Genomic DNA, 19,547 nt, shown 5'->3' on the forward strand with positions numbered 1-19,547 from the left:
TGAACCCCTTTGTTATCCTTCCTGGAAAATAGCCTGGATAGAAAACCTGTCCTACCACAAGCAGAATCAATTAAATACTTCCTGTGGTTTGAAAAAAAAGGAGGCTTAAATATGTTTACTAGGGGGCTTTGCCATTGTGTTAATACTTTAATGCCAAGCTGTTTAGAGATATTGGTATAATTTTAGTGGGTGTGAATAGGACAACACAAATCAGCAAATGCATGGAGATTTTTAAAATGTCTTTGTAACACGTATACTAATTTGATAGTAAGATGTATGATGTTGCGTGAGGCCCTCTGTCTCCAGGGACACGTTAGCAGGGTGTAAACTATTCAATGCATGACATTTAGTTTCAATTTAACCAAATGCAGGCACAGGCAACCAATGACTACAGGGAACATACAATGCTACCATCTGTGCAACCCTGCAAGCTGTATAAACAAATAAATGATGTAAGAGGGTTGTACTGCAGTCTAAATTGTGATATAACTCCTGTTGACCCATACAAAGTATGCGTTTATCACAGTTTGAAGCAAGTCTATTTTTAATTATATTCTATTTTCAAATATGAAGAGTTCATTGTAGGAAAATGACGTAAATTAGTGCATAACAGTCCCATGTTGGTGTCCTAGAGACATTCTAAAAACTCGTATGAGTGTAAAAAAAATAGTGTTTTTTTATTGCATGTCAAATATCCTTGGACCACAAGCTGAACAGAATTAGGAGCTGTCCTTTCTCAGCTCCAACAGCAGATCCCCCCAGACGCTCAGACCCCTCACATCGAAGTCTCCGTCCGACACCTTCAGGACATTTAACTCCTGTTCAACATCCTCTCTCAGTGACGGGCAGACCCCCAACAGCAACAGGAACCCGTCGCTCAGCGTCTTGAAGCTGACTCCCACGGCGGCCCCTGCCCGCACCCATTCCCCTCCGCCCACGTCGAACACCATCTGCGAAGCCCACCCCCTGAGCACCCCGCGGTACACGGTCCGGAACGCCACGTTGTCCCTGAGGAGGCCCGCCAGGTGCCCGCTGGGCAGCGTGGAGCACATCGTTTGCAGGAGGGTCTCGTTTATCTGCGACCAGTCGAGGAGAAGGTCCCGGGACCCACCTTCCGCGGGGCCGTGGTTCGGGCCTCTCCTCCTCAGAGCCGCTGCTATAACCGGGCAGACGGTGCTCGGTTCTTCGCAGCTTTGGAGCCAGGAGTCTAAAAACGTCCCCGTCGCCCCAGCCTCCCCGAGGGCTCCCAGCCTCTCCATCAGCATCTCTCCCTGGACCTCAGCTTCGGGACCAGGGGCCGAGTCGGGTCCCGTTGCCATGGCTGCGAGAACCTTGCACGCGGACTTGCGCGCTACGAGCTGGTTGCCGTGGCAACCGCCTCCGCCCGCGTCCGTGGGGCCGGAGCCGCAGAAGAGTCGCTTCAGGACGGGCCCGGGCACCGCGGGGTTCCCCAGCAACCCGGCGAGCAACAGCTGCTGACACCGGGACAGGTCGGCGAACCGGAGGTCGGTGTGGCCCGGAAACGCCGCCCGTAAAACCCCGTTCGTGGCCCGCAGCTGCTTTTCCATCGACTCACGTATCGCGGCGTTCGCCTGGAAGCGCGCGTGGAGGTGCTCGCAGTAGAGGGCCCACTGGAAGGCCCTGTCCACGGTGTGGGGGTCCCACCGGCCCACGGCCTCCGTCCGGACCACGGAGAGCAGCTCCGCCGTGCTCCGCAGGTTCTGCAGAACCGCCTCCATGGGGCGCCCTCCGCCCGGGCTAGGGAGCTACAGCGCGGCGTCCCCGGAGTGTGGCGAGACGTGCTTTAACGGGGGCGGGGGATCCCAACGCACCACGTGGGAAACACTGAAACAACAACAACAACAACAACAACAACAACAACAAAGTCCAAACCGCCGGACACAAACAGGAAGAGGCAAAGCGCGCGCCGCGCTCGCTCTCCGCCCTGCGCCTGCGCAGCAGGCCGCCTCAACTCTGCCGTTATTTCAAAGTAAAAGCCGCCGCAGAACAAGTGAAAGAACGGTGTTATTTATACTCAGAGGTGTAAGGAACGGAGTAAGAGTATTTCGTTACTGTACTGGAGTACATTTTTTTTCAGGTATCTGTATTTACTGAAGCATGTTCGGTTTGGGAGACTTTGGGCGTTTAATCCACCACATTCCACAGCTTGATTTCAGTACCTTTGGTGAATTCCACATAGAAACAGTATTATTTGCATTTAGTCCTTAATTTCCCGCACATGAAGATTTTATTTGGGTTGTTTTACCATTGTTCACCAATGAGTGCTTATTGTCCTTTTTTATTTTATTTGATTTTATTTTTTATGTTGTCCTTGCTTGTAACCTTGTGTATCTTGTTTTGTGCTGCCTTCTTGGCCAGGTCTCTCTTGCAAAATAGATTGTAATCTCAGTTCTCATCTAGTTAAATAAAGGTTGAATAAATCATAATAATAAAAACGTTAATGTCCGTTTCGTACTTTTTTATGCCTGGTAAACCAAATGCTAAGCCAATGTTTAAATCATTTTATATTGCTTAAAGCAAATGTATTTTACATAAATGTAAATATATAAACAAGAAACTCTTGAAACTCTCAAGAGATAGAGAAACACAATAAACTCGACCACTACTATATAATATGTATTTTGTGATCATATTTTGTCTTCAGTCCCACAAATACAATGTCTATGCGGTAAACAGTCCACAAATATAAATTCAATAACAAATATTAATATCAAATAACAAAATGAATGGAAGCTCACTGCTCGCCCCCCAGGCGTGCGCCTGCGCAGTAGCGAATACCCAATCTGCCAATCGATATATTTTACTTCAGAGTAAAAGTCGCCGAAAACAAACTGAAAACGGTTTATTTCCTGGGGCGCAGCTTCAAGAAACACGAAGTCAAACAGCGCAGCCAACACAAATAACACCTACTGTGAAAATACTATTTTGTTTTAATTCTTACTGTGTACATACATACACACCCTTTTGCATTCATCATAGTTCACGTTAATATTTTATGCTAATTTTTTTGCCTTCCTGTTTTATTTGTAAACATCTGTTTTACTAATTTGGAATTCTTTTACATTTTTCGCAGTTTGTTTTGCGCAGGTCTTGGACTTTTCCCTTTACGCTGCCGCGTACGCACATGGAAAATGCATCATCCCAAATCTACAAATACATGAGCTAAATGGGCTTGAATCTTGAATAAATCGTGCAAAAAATTCCAATTACCCCAAAACTGTGACTGGGGAATATAAATCCCCCACAGAAAGTTGAGAAAGTAGCGCGGAATAAAAACAAGTGACACTGGGGCGTGTGCGGGAGGAGGAGGCACGGCCCTCAGACCTCCATCCCTCCATCCCTCCATCCCTCCCATCTCCCTGGGTGTGTGCGCGCGGTATAAGCAGCCTCTCCCTCCGAGCCGCTCACAGGGCAGCATGCACGGAGGGTCCGCGGGACAGTCTGCAGCCTCCTGACCTGCAGGTGAGTTCCACGGTGCATTGCATTGCATCGCATTAACTCACCGCTTTCCCCTTTGAAATGTCTGGTCGGTGTTGATGTCCAAATGTTAAATCCCCACATTGTGTTTGAAGGAAGATATTTCATTATTATTATTATTATTATTATTATTATTATGGAGCTTATCGGAACTTTTGCTCGCTCCTAAAAGGGGTGTGTCGGTGTGTGAAGCAATGATTCTTTAGAACTCTTTATTCTGACTTTTTATTTCGGTTTTAAAGTCCCTCTGCCCCACTTTAATTAGAATCATGCTTCTGTTATTTGGGTTAAAGTCATTTTACGGGAGTTGAAGTGGGCGTTTAACTGGCTTTCAGAGAGTCGTGTATTTAAAAGTATTCTAGTATTTTAAAATTAGTGTTTTATGACTTTTTGTTAAATATAGTTCCAATAACATAGTTCAGATTAAGTTGCAGCTGCTACTGAAGATAAATCTACAATAACAACAGCCTTCAAACAAATTTCCAACAATAAAAGCCATAACGGGGAAGAATGTGAGGGCATTGTAATGTGTAATATGATATCTGCACAGTCATTTCTGCTTGTTATCACACTGGGTCCGTTTTTATTACCAATGCCAATGTGCAGCTCTTCAGTCCAAGGGATGAATAACAGGCTGTCATCGCTGTGTAATCTGATTAGACTGTAGTGAATTAGCACAGAATGACTTAGAGCTCCATGGCATTCCATCTGTTACACCAATAAACAACGTTCTAGTCTTATGAAAATAGGTATGGACCAGATGTGAGCTGCTGCCTAGATAAGAATAACAAAAAAAACAACCCTTTTTTCATTAAATTCAACTTTGTTTTATATTTTACTGGCACTGGACATTTCCTATCAGTCTGACACCTGAATATACAACTCACACAGTTGTTGTTTTTTTTTAAGTCATTGCCCAGATCGGTTTTCTGCTGGGAAGTCAGAGTGAACTGAGCTGTAGTGAAAGTTACGGACACAAAGTGGTGCGTGTGTTTGTTGATTTTTAATTGATGTGACTCAGCATTTGAGATTCCCATATTCTCCTCATCCGGAGCCAACTGCGGTGTGTTATGACGGCGCGGTGCAGGGTCACCAGCAGACCTTGGCGTGCTTTTACGCCAAATAAATGTGCGTCTGAAAAAAGCTTATCGCTGAGACTGGGTTAGTAAGAGAATAACAAATGGGAAGCCCGTAGAGGCATATAATAGCAGAGTGTTGAATATTTGTTTTTGGCCCCGAGCTGAAGAGGTCAACGCGCAGCACGGTGAGAGGATCCAGGTATGTTTGGTCACAGCTGGTTGCTTCTTTAGGACCATGTCATTGGGGAAATAAGGAAGATTCCACGAGGACAGGACGGAGGCTTATCCTTAGTTATATTGAGAAAGAATCAGTTGTGGAAATTCATGTTGAAATCAAGATGAAATTAACTGACCACATCAGAGGGATTGGGTTTTTACATTAACAAAGAACGGGATATAAAGGCCAATTAAACGTAATCTACGGTTGAAGATACAGCCATAATGTCCTATTTTAACAGATAGTGCATGGTGGGAATCTAACGCCTGCGTGCCAGTGCCGAGCTGCTGTGTGTAGGATGTGTAGACAAGGACACATAAGACCTGGTCTGGACGTCAAGGTCCTTGTGTGCGGCGTAGCACCGAGGTGCGACGGAAGCTCGGCTCCTCCCGCCAGATCGGAAAAGATCTCCTATTGTTCAGCGCCCTTGATGGGTTCTGAAGTTGTGGAGGTCAGATTCCTCGCATTTGTGTCACAGTCCCTCGGTTTCCAGGGTGAAAGAAAAACCTTGATTGTTTGCCATCCGTTGAGTCTAAATTGCTTTCCAGTGGAGGAAGGAAAATTGTTGGAATTTGTTTTATATTAGAGAGGGTTGGCTCCATAGCGGTGCCTCGTCGCTCCAGAGAGCTCTGTTGCGGGTCCTTCACCACACGTTTGCATGAAGCAAAGTCATGCAGATCGGGTTCATTGGAGAGCAAAGGATCCCCTAGGTGTGAATGTGCGTGACCTTGCGATGGACTGATGTCCCATTCAGGGTGTTAGGCCAGGTGTGTTTCGACTCCAAACCCTCTGACCACGAAATCAAGGTGGAGAAAATGGAAGGATAAGATTGCACAACTTGCACATCCTCAATACTCGCTAAATACCAACTAACTGTGTGTGAACTTGTTGGATTTGATTGGTTTTTGCTTGCACCAGTCACTGGTGTTGTGGCCCGTGTTTTCGATTGCATTGTATGTCAATGGGCCCTTAAGTTTGTTGGAAGATACAACATTAAACCAATCCTGCCAGATGTTTTCCATCCTCGTTTGAATTTGCATCCACTACCCTGTTGCCGTTTTGACTACGAGGAAAAAAAAAAAAATCAAGTACAGCTCAAAATACAGATGAGGAGGTTGGCGGGCGAGAGGCGAAATCTAGTGTTTATCAATATGAAAACCTAGTAGGTTGAACCGTGTCCCGTACTGCGTTGGTGCCATTTTGGATCTCCTCTCAGAAGAACTCTCCGCTGCCGCTTTCTGACACTGAAGTGGTCTACTGTTTAAACGGTATCCAAAGTCGATTTGGCCACCAGAGTAATCTGACCCGAGGGAGCCATCAGAAAACGTCCTGATGATGTCACCATCCCCTGCCTCCAGGCTGTCTCCAGCATGTCTGCCGAGCCGATTAGAGTCCGCTTCAATCCTAACCATGTTATGGTATACTTTGGGAGCCGAGCCCAACACCCCAGTTTTAACATAAAAATAAACCGTGCAGTTGTTGATGTTTTTTTCAGCCCGCTCGGGTCTCAGATCTAGTGCCCAGTCCTTTTTATAAGTCACTCACTCTTCCTAGCAGCACAGCTATTAATGTTATTCATCTGGAGTAAAAATCTTAAAGTTTAAAGTTTATAGCTCATACAAAGAATGTCACAAAGAAAGACTGGGCAACACCTCATTAATTGTATCCCTTCACTTTTTAAGCAGATAGCTTTGTATTGCATCCACTGATCCTTGAAGGGGAGGGGAAGGCAATAACACAGCTTAATAAAATATTATTTCAGGATACTTGATACTTGAGTCAGATTGCTATGAATAATAGACAGTGCAATCGTTTCTTGGACCGTGGAGTGGAGCGTTATCAATTTTTTTCGGCTGAGGGCCGTCAAAAGCCATCAAATATTCATTTAAAGACTGATAAAAATTGTCGTCTGGATGCCGTGTTCTGATGTGTAGATTAAACTCTACTGAGTGTTTTAGATTATTACATGTCATCGTAGCAGACCCGCCGTTCTGCACAAGGGAGCCACCTGAAAAAGAGACTGTGCAGTTCCGTCTGCTATGAATGAGCCTGTTGTCAGTGAGTGGTGGGATTAGAACTGAGGTCAGGGGCGGTTCTAGGCGTGGGCACAGGGGGGCAATGCCACACCAAATTCTCAGACTGCCCCCCTCCCGGGTGGATTAGAAAGCGCTCCGAGTTTGTAACGGATTGAGAGACGGGGGGAAGTGACGCTGCGTTCCACAGGAACTCGGAAAGCTAATTCATATCGGCAGTCCCCATGCTACTGTAACATAACCCTTGGCGTCAGGTTTGTTATCTTGGTAAATTTGGGCGCGAGCGATCAGCTCCAACTTAAATGGCAACTGAAATAGACCCCCCCCCCCCCACCGCCATCATGTGAATATGCCAATAAACATTTCTTACTGCCCCCAATCAAAGCAGTCGAGAACCGGGCCTGACCAAGGCTATTAGGCTTCCTGGGAATGTTCCATGTCATTAGGTGCACTGTAACCCACACCGAGGCAAGGCCAGGATTTTGCCAAAAGGATGACGGTACTCTCGGTGCTCTCCTCTCGTGGCGGCCCACCATCCCCTTCCCCGCTCGTATAGAATAAAGGATCCCGACGGCGGCAGTCCTTCTCGGATTAAATCCCTCTCTCCCTCCCTCTCTCTCTCTCTCTCTCTCTCTCTCTCTCTCTCTCTCTCTCTCTCTCTCTCTCTCTCTCTCTCTCTCTCTCTCCTCGCAGGCCTTGGACGGCACCATGTGCAGCTCCCTGAGCCCCAAGCAGCACAGCGGGCCCGGCCTCACCGACATGCAGCGCTACCAGCAGTGGCTGGAGAGTCGACACGAGGCCAGTCTGCTGCCCATGAAGGAGGACCTGGCGCTGTGGCTCACTAGCATGCTTGGTGAGACAGGCACGCACGGCATTTATCTCACTGCACATAGATACACACACACACACACACACACACACACACACACACACACACACACACACACACACACACACACACACACACACACACACACACACACACACACACACACACACACAGGTGCATACACACATGTGCATGAATACATGACACACAGTTAAGGTTTCACTCACTTGTAAGTGGGAGGAACTTGAGTGAACTCTAAAGGAACAACACATCTTATCAGATATTTTTACGAGTCATTATTCCAACCTATAGCAGTAAACCGAAAGTCAGACACACAGTTTTATAGAATTTTCTTTTTTTTTTTTTTTTTTTTTTTTTAACAGTTTTTGCTTTTCACTAACATGGCTAATAAAATCTGTTGGTGCTCATTATTGAATTATTTGAGAGAAGTTCAAAAGTCCTAAGAAGGAAGTGATTACAAATGACCACAATAGAAAGAACCATTCACATATTTTCACCCTTAGCTCAGCTGGTGTGGCTGATTTGGAGGCACCTTGGGGATGCTGGAATTGATCCGAAAGCTCATTCCAAACTGACCAGAATGCACGGAGCACCCTCCATCTCCGCGTGCACTCCAATATATTCATTGAATAATGGGTTTCATTAAATAGTGCAGCGTCCATGGAAGTGGAGCCACCATCAGCAGAGACTTCATTAAGCATTACACCGTGTAATGCATCATGCAGACTGGTAGATCCTTCCATGGAGCTGACCTGAACCTAGATCCAAAACCTCTCCGTTCCTCTCCGGTTCTTCTGTCTCTCTGTCTCTCTCTCTCTCCCTCCCCCCCCCCCCCCCCCCCCCCCCCCCCCTCTCTCTCTCTCTCTCTCTCTCTCTCTCTCTCTCTCTGTCTCTCTCTCTCTCTCTCTCTCTCTCTCTCTCTCTCTCTCTCTCTCTCTCTCTGTCTATCTGTTTGTCTTGGAGCCAGCTGAGGCACGAATCCCTGCGGTTTGCCAAGAGAGGTGGATAGGGATCCCTTAAGAAAATAGAAGCTGGTTACTATCCGTTTGTTTAAGCTGTTTGTCCTTCTGCCTTTGTTCAACGTCTTGGCTGATAAAAAAATAATCTACTTTTGAAAGCACTTAAGCACTGTTTTTTACAGAGGTGTGTTTGACTTGTTACGCCGGGAGATTAGAGTGTCATTAAGTGCAAACAGGTGAGGCGTGGTCGTGTTGTTGCAGTAGGATGCCGGTAATATTAACCATAGGTGTGTAGAAAACTCAGAAATCACACCCAAGCCAAAGAGCATCGTCACTTTAAACAGAGCTCAACTCAAGCATAAGCAAAAGTAGTTCTCCAATTATGAACTTATTGGATCAAAATTTTGGCCAAAGCGCCAGTTACTTCCAGTAAATTCAAGCCAAGTACCATCAAGTCTGAAAATGCGCTGCTTCAGTATGGAAGGATGCCGCCATTTACCAGGGGGACCCAATTTTTCTACAACATTCATATCAAGGGAATATATGAGTCGGATTTCGGACGGACGCTGGCGTTGTGCTGGTGAGCCAACAGGGAGCGGCCCACGTTTGAGGCTGATTATCGGAGGTTCGAATCCCCTCCCAGAGTTTCAGGAATAGGTTTCCTTCTCCAGCCAGGAGGACTGGAGGTTGCACGGGAATCAGACGGCAGCTTATTTCTCAAGCCTTCAATCTTCTCTTTTTTTTGCCTGAATTGCAAACATTTGGAACTCATTAAACCCCCGTGCCCCGAGCCCCCTCCTCCAATAAGACACAGGAAAAAAAAAAAAAAAAAAAAGCCTCCCCCCGTTTCTTTCCACAGACACCCCCTGCCACCACCTCCTATTTCAGCATGATCTAACGGAGCAGGAATGGTCGTCTGGAAGTCAGTCAACTGGACACCACATGTTGATCACCGATCTATCTGAGCGAGGGGGGGGGGGAGGGAGGGGGAGAGAGCGGGGGAGGGATAAGTCGCGCAAATTAAAACGTCCGCTCGGCTTCTGAATTTGTCACCGTGTCTCCGCGCTGCGTAATCGCATGATCCGCAGCGTTAGGCTCCGCAGCCCGAGCCAGGGGTTCCCCCGGAAAAGGGGGGCTTCCTGCGGGTCCAAGGTCAAACTGACAGAATTCAAATGATGTCATCGTTCAGGTTGGCCGTTCAGAGTCGTCACGTGTGTGTGTGTGTGTGTGTGTGTGTGTTTTTTCTTTACCCCCCCGCTCAGGTGAGGAAATCACGGCCGAGAGCTTCATGGACCGCCTGGACAACGGCTCCCTGCTGTGCCAGCTCGCGGAGACGCTGCAGGAGAAGTTCGGGCCGAGCCACGCCGAGCCGCCGTCCCCCGGAAACAACAAGGTGCTGGGGTCGGCTCCGGAACGCGGCGGTGTTACTGGTTCACAAACCGCACGCGGTTCCGTCCGGCGTCGCTCCCTAGTGTGTCATGGATGTGATTCTCGCCAAGCTGGATTGTCAGGAAATTGTCCGGAGACTCTATAGAGAAAGCACAGTTTGAAATATATTTGGACAGAATCCCTCCCTGGTTTTGGGAGTCTTCAGCTGAAAAATCGGATATACAGCTCCACTCCGCAATCCACGTAGCGAGATATTTTATTCTTTGAGGAATCTGGTGCACATCTTATCATCTCTTATTACATGTTTCCTGTAAAAATAACACATTAAACTGAGTTATGGTCCTCCACCCTCCTCCAAGCGTCAGAGTAATATCTGGTTATGTAGTACCGATGGTATCGTGTTTAGACTCAGCAGTATAGACTGAGCGTCTACAGCGTACGCATCCAGACTCCACCATTTGCATCCATAGGGAGACTCAAGTCACAATACATATAATAAATTAATGTAATAGTAGGCAAAATACAGTGTAAAATAGTTGACTTCCTAGATAACACAAGCCGCACAAAGCGACGTGATTGTGTTGATTTAAGCCGGAGCTCGACGTTTCATGAATCATTTCTTGATTCCCGAACGAGTAAAGGAAGCAACAGAAGGTTTCTGTTATCGATCCTTGTCCGCGTCGGAGCTGCGGCTCCGCCGATGACGTGGGACTCCTGATCCCAGTGCGAGCAAAGCAGCGCAGATGTGGGGAAGTGCTCGAGGTCAATGGCCGTGGGAGTTTAGAGTCATCCACCGAAATAGAGAATCCCATTGATTGAGGCGGAGAGGGGGGAGGAAGCAGGGGAAAGCGGGCGGAGGTCCGCTCAGAGGACGGATCACGGATCTCCTGTGACCTAAATGGGAGGAATCCTTCCAGGAGAGAGAGAGAGAGAGAGAGAGAGAGAGAGAGAGAGAGAGAGAGAGAGAGAGAGAGAGAGAGTACCGGAGATGCGAGTCTGTGTTTTGTTTGCGACAAACCTCCCATATCGAGGAAATGTGCCCGACGCCGTTTACCAAAGCACGGCATGTTTCACTTCTCTGTGGTGCGATCCCTTAAAGACGGCGTTCTCTTTATTCTGTGCCTAGTCCAGTGCAAATGTCTTCTTTTCTATTTAATGTCCATCAGCATTCATCCCACCATCTTACTGTTGGTATTTCACAAACCCAAACACATGGTCACATGGCGCGCCGGAGACAGAATCCAACTCGTTATCACTTTGCGGATGCTGTGTCTCACATGTCCGCCCACGTGTTCACATCAGTCACGCTTGAACTCACACTGTGTGTGTGTGTGTACGTTCCCCCATCACGTTTTCACCACATGCCGACCCAGTCGCACCCACTGCTCCCGATCCATTCGATTTTAAGTTATCGACAGAAGATAGGGCGCTAATGAGGCCCGTCCCCTCCTTTGAAGGAGGTAATGGATGCGGTGGGTGAGGTTAAAATGCCAAATCCCAAAGGGATCGGGAGGCTTACTGACCATCGTAGTGTTTTTCAAGCAAAATATTCCCATATGTTTTCATTTTATAGCTGCCATTGTTGGACCCGGTCCAGCTCATTCCAATCTCCCAAAGTCACGATCAACTTTCTGCTATTGTTAGACGCACTGAAGGTGGCAGTGATTAGCCTCAGCAGCAACTCTAACGTAATTAAGGTAAATGTTTCAGCGGAACGTGCACGGCCATGTGGGCATCATTATTTAATCAGTAATTCGACATAATACAAAAAAAAAAAAAAAAAAAAAGGTTCCAGAAAAAGTCTGGAAAGAAAGGAATAATCCTCACAAAAAAAGCTGCATATTTTCAGCATGACCTCATTATACCTTTCCCATAGCACACTCACATATCCTGCATAAAAAAAACCCACAATGCCATAAATCTCCCTCAGAGCAGACTGCGTGGAGGGGGGAGGAGGAGGGTGGGGGCTGGTACAACAGCCCTGGTTTTTGGAACCCGCCATCTTGCATATTGATCTGCGCGGAGACGAGGTTCTTCATCCAGGGCTGAAAGCAGAGACTGAGCAGATGGAGAAGAAATCTGCGTGCCTCCCCAGTTCTGATGGAAACTTGGGGGTTGGGGCGGGACGACCACATGGCGATGTTGTGGACGTTCGCTGGTCGCTGTCGTTATTTCAGAATCAGAATCGGTGTTATTCGCCAGGTGCATTCACATGTACGAGTAATGTTGTTTCTGATGAGGTTTGGTGCGTGACATGACCATTAGTATAAAAAAATAAAAAAGCTTGACAGTCTGAATTTTTTTTATATAAAAATAATAATAAAATAGAATAAAAAAAAAAAAAAAGGAAAAATAAAAGATTAAATAAATATTATATATATATAAATAGTCAAAACATACAAAAAAGAAACCAGATATTTAAGATATACAAATCTACAAAATGCAGTATTTTACATGTTAGCAGAATATACATTATATAGAGTATATATGACGTTAATCATTCCCTCTCTGTCTCCTGCAGACGACGCCCCGTCGCAGGATCCCGTGTCGTCGCAGCGCGCCTTCAGGATCCTTCTTCGCCCGCGACAACACGGCAAACTTTCTGGCCTGGTGCCGGGCAGTTGGGGTGGGGGACACCTGCCTGTTTGAGTCCGAGGGATTAGGTGAGTGAGGGGCAGTGCGACTGTTGATATGTTTGGGTCGGTACTTATTGTCGAATTTGCTGGATTTTCACCCGGGATCGATGACTTTTTATCGTGTGTTATCTTATTTTATCTGATCTTATTGTTAGATTAACATATTTGACATTGTGTTGGCTTCCTGGCGCTGAAGAGAAGTACCGAAATTTGGCTCCCTACGCCACGCATTCAATCCTCCATGTAATCTGGTCGTCATATACCATAATATACATCATAGTCATGATGTATATCCTGTTCCAGATGATCTGTGTGACTTTATTTCAATGAGAGAGAATCAGAATCAGGCCATGTGTCAGCGTTCTGGACGTGATCTGGTGTTTTTGTCGCCACTGCTTCGGATCCCCCATCTTCTCTGTGTGATCGGTCTGATTCTACGTGATCCCGCCTCTCCCCGTCCCCTCTCCAAGCTCTGAGCTCTGATCCGACCCCTGTGACATCGACACAAAACCCAGGGGGACCCACTCTGGGAATATAGATCTGATGCATATAAGCAAAGTAGCACTTTAGAATCAAAACAAACTTCCCCGCAACACCCTCTCACAAAGACCACATCGGATTTACCCCGTCTGCCGAAACCCCCATTTTATTGGCATCCGCGGCTTTACAAATGTTCTCTCTAATCTACTTGTTATTGCTGTCGGTGGTTAGTCGGAGAAAATGTTTTTTGGAAGGCTTTGGAGGTGCCTCGCGGAGGACTTTCAGAAACCAGGAACCCAGTCGGGTTATCGTGCAGGAAAATGGCTCCTGAGCGGCACCGCGATCGGAAAATAAACACGAGACCTGACGCCGTTCGGGGAAGCCTTCGCCCCGTCTTCACGGCGTTCTGCGGCAGTCGGCATCTCAACCCCGGCGTGCGAAGGAGGTGGAGTCGCGAGACCTTTTCAAACTGACGTGGTTCCTCCGAGGAACAAAGGCTGACGACCATCTTCTTCTCTTTCCCTGTTTCCCGTACCTGCTTGGGATGGATTTGTCCGTTGGGCGGCAGGTGTAACTCCAGCAGGTTTGCTATGAGTGGACGTGTTCGCTGTTGCATGGTGTGCACCATCATCTGTGTCCTCCACCCTCCACCCACTGCCTCACCGTCCACTCTGACGCCCGAGCAGGTCGGACGAAGCCCGACTTTGGTTTCGGTTAATGCGGCGCTGCGGTCGATGGCTCTTCGGACGCATGAACCTCATTCACTGTATTTGATCACGTGGTCGTTTCCACCTCATGTGTTCGTATCAGTGTTCGTGCATCAAAGAGGCTCATCGTCACCATAACCCTTCAGTTCAGCTGAGATCTACAACACCCGTGTGGGAAGCCATTTTTAAGACACCCCCCCCCCCACTCTCTCCCCCTCTCTCTCTCTGTCTCCCTCTCCCCCACCCTCTGTCTGTCTGTCCACCCCCCCTCTGTCTCCCACCTGTCTGTCTGTCTGTCTGACTGTCCATCTGCCCCCCCTCCCCTCCCCTCCCCCTCCCTTTCCCCCTCTCTCCCCTGTCTGTCTGTCCCCCCCCCCCCGTCTCTGTCTCTCCCCACCGCTCTCTCTCTCTCTCTCTCTCTCTCTCTCTCTCTCTCTTCTCCCCCCTCTGTATCTGTCTGTCCGCCCCCCGTCTCTCTCTCTCGCTCTCTCTCTCTGTCTCTCTCTCTAACACCCTCTCTCTCCCTCCCTCCAGTGCTTCACAAGCAACCTCGGGAAGTGTGCCTCTGTCTACTAGAATTGGGAAGAATAGCATTGCGGTAAGCTCTTATTCATATTTCATATTATTATTGCACAATGCTGTTTTGTTTTTTTGGGGTTTTTTTTAATAGCGACTGTGATTGTGTTTTTTTGTGCTGAGCCACTGGGAGCAGATCCTGTTTTATTTTCTCATTACAGGTACAAAGTGGAGCCTCCGGGTCTTATTAAACTAGAGAAGGAGATTGAGCTGGAAGAGAAAGCGCCTCCACCTCCTCCATCACCTGTATCCCCGGCTCCACCCCTCTCCTCATCTCCGCCCTCCTCTCCGTCCCCATCCCCCTCTCCCACCAAATTCACATCCAGCAAGAAGAGCACGGGGAAGCTGCTGGACGACGCTGTGAGTCGGCCGCTCCCAGATGGAGTTGTTTGCATTTCTATGCACTCCAATGGAAGATATAACAAGAGAATGTACATCTAGATCGATATACATATTATGAATTAAACAGGCCGGGCAGATGTTTTTTCTGCGTACGGTGTAACCAAGCATCTTTCCTCGAAATAAACTAAATATGCAGTGTGTCCGTGTGTGTTTCAGGTGAAACATATTTCGGAGGATCCTCCGTGCGGATGTCAAAATAAATTCTGCGTAGAGAGACAGTCCCAGGGCCGGTACCGTGTTGGGGAGAAGATGCTCTTCATTCGGGTGCGTACATAATGAAGATGGAGTAAGGAGTAACTCAACTGTTCAGTCATGAATTTGTTAGAATTGTGGTTGAACGTGAAGAATTTCGCAAACACTGTCGCTTTTTCACCCGTAAGTCCCATCGAAAAAAACTGAATCTGTGTTTTTTTTCAAGATTCAATAAGCACAATGTTTGTGCTCTCAGTGCAGACCCCTCCCTGCGTCTGGCAGTATGTTGGCATGTGGCTGCCCTATGAGATGAAAGTCGTCCATTGTTTCTGCAATGCAGGAAATAGCCCTGAGGTCTCATTCACCAGAAATGCTATTCCAGCGATGCCTATCTCCAAAGAGAGAATGCGGTCTCACTGTTACAAAGGCAAACAAAAGGTGTCTTCAGAAGGTTTGAAGACCAAGTCATTACACCGCGGAGAGAAAAGATCATTTTTCCATATGACACAGCACAAGGTGTGGCACGATTCCCAGCCCGGCATTGCACAGCGTCTATTAGTGGGGGAAATGTTTCCCTGAATGGAGGCAGAAAGAGGTACCAGGGGGGGTCTGGGGTAAATGGGGACTAATTCAGATTAGTGAAGTAGCATCGGTGCCCCTGGGATCCTGGTTACTTGGCAACCCACAACGATTCACACCTCTGGGAGTGAGAGTCATGTGTTCAGGATGTGAAGGCTTGGAACCAGAACACACTCTGTGGTGCCCTGCGGTGGCAGCAGACGGTATTACAGTTTTTGGGAGTGTGCCGTGTGGGGAAACAAGCCCCTTTTCACGGACCGTGCAGAGAAAAATTTGATGGGGCAGGGGCGACCATGGCAGAATTATCATTGCGAGGGGAATGTTGGCATGAGGTATTTTTTAATTTGGATAAAGAAATGGTTCTCATTCCTGAGTGCTTGTTAAAAGGTGGGTTTTTTTCAGTTGTCTGTTTGTTGCTGGGCAACCAAGGACAAATGATGGGAAATGAATGGTCCCGGTTTGCTGGTTTCTGCAGTGCATTCTACGCTCCTTAGTGTGTAGATTTAGTCTGCAACGAACACATGGAGGGATCTTTTAGACCCGTGTCTGCTCTCTGTGCCACTCAGTCATCGCTTTTCAGTGGAAACAAGACTTTCATTAACATTCCCCAAATGGTTGCACCTCCATCAGCTGGCTCCCCTGAAAAAAGAAAGTGTACAGGGAAGGGGGGGGTCACAGTCTTTCTGCCCTCCCTGGAACGCTGCAGACCGAGCGTAGCGGCTGACCCTGACTCTGCCGACAATAATGAGATATTTGTACTTGGACAGAGGGGGAGCGACCAACACGGCAGCGTTTGTGTGGAATCCCGGCCCAGCGCAGCCCCGGTGCCTCTCCGGGGTCCCCGCCGCCCGAGGCTCCTCTCTCAGGGCCCTTGTCCATGGCGGCATGATTGAAACCCTCTTCCACCACACAGTCCCATTATGTCCCAGTAACAGAGCCCGGGGGTCTGGCGCTGGTGATTGGAAACACTGCCCTGCCAACGCCCTCCGAATTGATTCATTTAAGAGGCTTATAAATGTTTGATGTCATGCTGCTGACGGCAAGAATGCTCCGTGCATTGTTTGGCCAGGGTTAGGGGAAATTCTGAGGAGTTAGTGTTCCCTGCTTCTTATCACAAATCATTTACTGTGAAGTGCAGGAGGACGACCTTCTTTCAACATCTCTCTCACTGAACTAGTGTCGCTTTCCACCATTTTCCCATAGCCTGTACAATGTAAAAACAAAATGTGTATGTCCTTGTTTTATTGCTGTGACCTCTAATTTGACGTTAAAATCAAGATTGTTTTGATTTAATTCCAGTAAGGTTTTGGTGAAGATGCTTCTCTGATCAGGCTCTGGCAGACTTGGCACGCGGAAGCTCCGAAACCCTGAAATTTTTGAATTAAATGTTTTCAAGGTTTTGTTAATAAATTAATGAAAGACCGAAAAATAGCATTACACCCTACTGCTCTCCACTCCACTCCACGGCCCAGTGCTGGGACGCAGACCAGTGTTCGCGCACTGCCGCTCTCAAGGATGAAAGCCAAGATTTGGCAGCATGGCTGCCAAATCCTGCAAATCTAATATCGCAATCGAATAACCTTAGAACATCTGATCCTTGAACTCCAAACAGGATATCAGCTTAATACTCAGGAGTCAGTAGCTAATTAAGCCTTTTCCATAAATAATAAAAAACCTTAAAGGACCAATTAAAAGATGTTTTGCGGTGGTGGTGTCAGTGGGTTTTATTCTGAAACATGTCTTGAGAAGCATGGATTAAGCTGTGACACGTATCAGTCTGTCGCCTGGCGGTAGGATTCATCTGCGAGGAGATGGGGAGGAGACTCTACAGGGACATCAGCCAGTCGCAGGTCTTCCACATCCATCAAGCAGCTTCGACGTGTGAGGGGAAAGTGCAGATGATCAACGCTTTGAATGATGTTTCATATGTTCTATATAAGACAAGAGCCATCTTTTTGTATGTTACGTAGCTTTTAAAGCAGAATGTCTTGGGTTTTAATGAGTCATTTAGAGCTCACATTGAAGATAATTTTTCAGCAACAATACTGTATAGTCACAAGACCAGGCCACATTCCATCTTCACTAAACATTGTTTGGAGATAAGGATAACCTCCAGGGGGATTGACAGAGCTTTGCGGTTTGTTTTATAGCATAGTAAGCTTGTATCTGTTACTGGAGTTTGACTGTTAAATCATTGTATGAGAGAAACCCCCGGGGATATGATTGGGGTGGGGGCATAATCTTGTGAATGACATCTGACCAATGTCACACATATCTCAGTGTAAAACCCTCTTCGGTAGGCGCAAGGGCAGACTGATCAGTTCACTGTTTTGAAGTGCATCTGTATCTTTCTCTTTATTCTGCAGACTAAATATCCATATTACTCAGTTTGTTTCCTATAGCGAACAGGTTAACTTCGTCGACCACGCAGTGAGAATTCTCCAACAGACAGAAAAGCCGACCTGAACTGCTCATCCATCGAGCTCCGCCTCAGATTCAAAGCCTCAATCAAGGTGTCAATCCGTGCAGCCCCATCAGAGCATCACCATTTTTTCCTCTGTCCCGGCTCCCTTTTCAGATGCTCCACAACAAGCACGTGATGGTGCGCGTGGGCGGAGGCTGGGAGACCTTCGAGAGCTACCTGCTGAAGCACGACCCGTGCCGCATGCTGCAGATCTCGCGGGTTGAGGGCAAGGTGTGGCCCGTCGGCGGCGGCGGCAGCAGCAAGATGCCCGACATCAAGGAGCTGACGCCGGACGGCTACCTGGTGGTGGCCGCCCACTGTGGCCGCGGCAAGAAGTGACCGCAGAGACCACACAAAAAGGCTGGCAAGGAAAGGAGGATTTCTGTGCCGTAGACCTCTCCGAGCGCGCTACGGAAGCAGCCGCGCCCACGCAGAGGTGTCCATGCGACACCAAGCGTGGGAAGGCGAGACCTTTTCCAGAGAGGCCATCCCAACAAAGTTCCTGCAAATGAATGTTTGTGATGGTGTTTGAACCTGAAATTCCAAAATCAAACGGGACTAGAAAAGAACATTGACTTCTGCTTCCCGTCATGGTCAATGGTATACTCTATTTTGTTTAAAACTACGCCTTTATGACCTGTAAGGTAGGAGCGGAGCGGCCAAGTGAGGTCGTACTTTTCTACAGATTGTTCTGTAATTAAAGCAATATGTGTCCTGTGTGCCGAGGGGGTAGAGTACTCCAAAATATACTCAATTAAAAATGCCATTACTCTGATATTAATTTAACCCAAGAATAAGTCAAAGTGATTCTCCAATGAACAACTTGAGGAGGTGGGAAGGTATAACTCAAATCAAAGCGTGTTTTCGTTCAAAGCGTGAAGTTTCAAGATCTGCAGCTTCACTAAAATGACTTTACTGATTTCTACATTCATGTTTCTATGTTTTGGAAGGTGGAATTGATCAGCTGTTATTAGTTAAAAGTTTTAATCTGCTGGAGGAAGGAGGGATGTGACCAAGCAAAATCAACATTTTTTAGATGTAACAACAGACTAAGCCAATGTAACTCAGTAAATGTACAAATATACGCTAAAATCCACAAAGTAGAGATTGTTGAAGTACGTGTATCTGAGTACATGTTACCACGACCCACCTCTGCTTGTGAGAAACAGTTCCACTTTTGGGAGAACAAACCTCAATAGGAGAATATGATTAACAGTTGTAGTTTAATATTCTTTAAGTAATGCCTTAGCCCTGTTGAGTGTGACCGGGTGTGAGTTAAAAAAAAAGACTTACAAAAAAATGTTTTTTATGCTTTTGGTGAGGTGTCAAACCCAGTGACTGCTGGACGTGTTCTGAGCCTTTGGACTTCACCTTGAAAAGTTGTTCTACTTATAATAACTTGATTATTGAACTGAGAAAAGGGACCAAATAAACATAGTATTACAGAGCTTTCGTCTTGCTTTTAGACTGTACTGAACTGAGCTGC

At 47.1% G+C, this 19,547-nt stretch overlaps 2 protein-coding genes across 2 annotated transcripts; one reads left to right on the top strand and one right to left on the bottom strand.

The window, feature by feature from the left end:
* Window positions 1-719: 719 nt before the first annotated feature.
* fancf (FA complementation group F) lies at window positions 720-1,739 on the bottom strand (the record flags this gene model as incomplete). Its single annotated transcript, XM_080002853.1, has 1 exon — window positions 720-1,739. The coding sequence occupies one exon, from the start codon at window positions 1,737-1,739 to the stop codon at window positions 720-722; it is 1,020 nt and encodes a 339-aa protein (XP_079858979.1).
* Window positions 1,740-3,425: 1,686 nt separating this feature from the next.
* gas2a (growth arrest-specific 2a) lies at window positions 3,426-19,508 on the top strand. Its single transcript, XM_080002636.1, has 8 exons — window positions 3,426-3,483; window positions 7,521-7,680; window positions 9,899-10,029; window positions 12,547-12,688; window positions 14,383-14,446; window positions 14,586-14,784; window positions 14,983-15,090; window positions 18,176-19,508. The coding sequence occupies exons 2-8, from the start codon at window positions 7,536-7,538 to the stop codon at window positions 18,398-18,400; spliced, it is 1,014 nt and encodes a 337-aa protein (XP_079858762.1). The 5' UTR covers window positions 3,426-3,483; window positions 7,521-7,535; the 3' UTR covers window positions 18,401-19,508.
* The last annotated feature ends 39 nt before the right edge of the window (window positions 19,509-19,547 follow it).

This window comes from Zeus faber, assembly GCF_960531495.2.
Source record: "Zeus faber genome assembly, chromosome: 6".
In the NCBI taxonomy this organism is placed as follows: domain Eukaryota; kingdom Metazoa; phylum Chordata; class Actinopteri; order Zeiformes; family Zeidae; genus Zeus; species Zeus faber.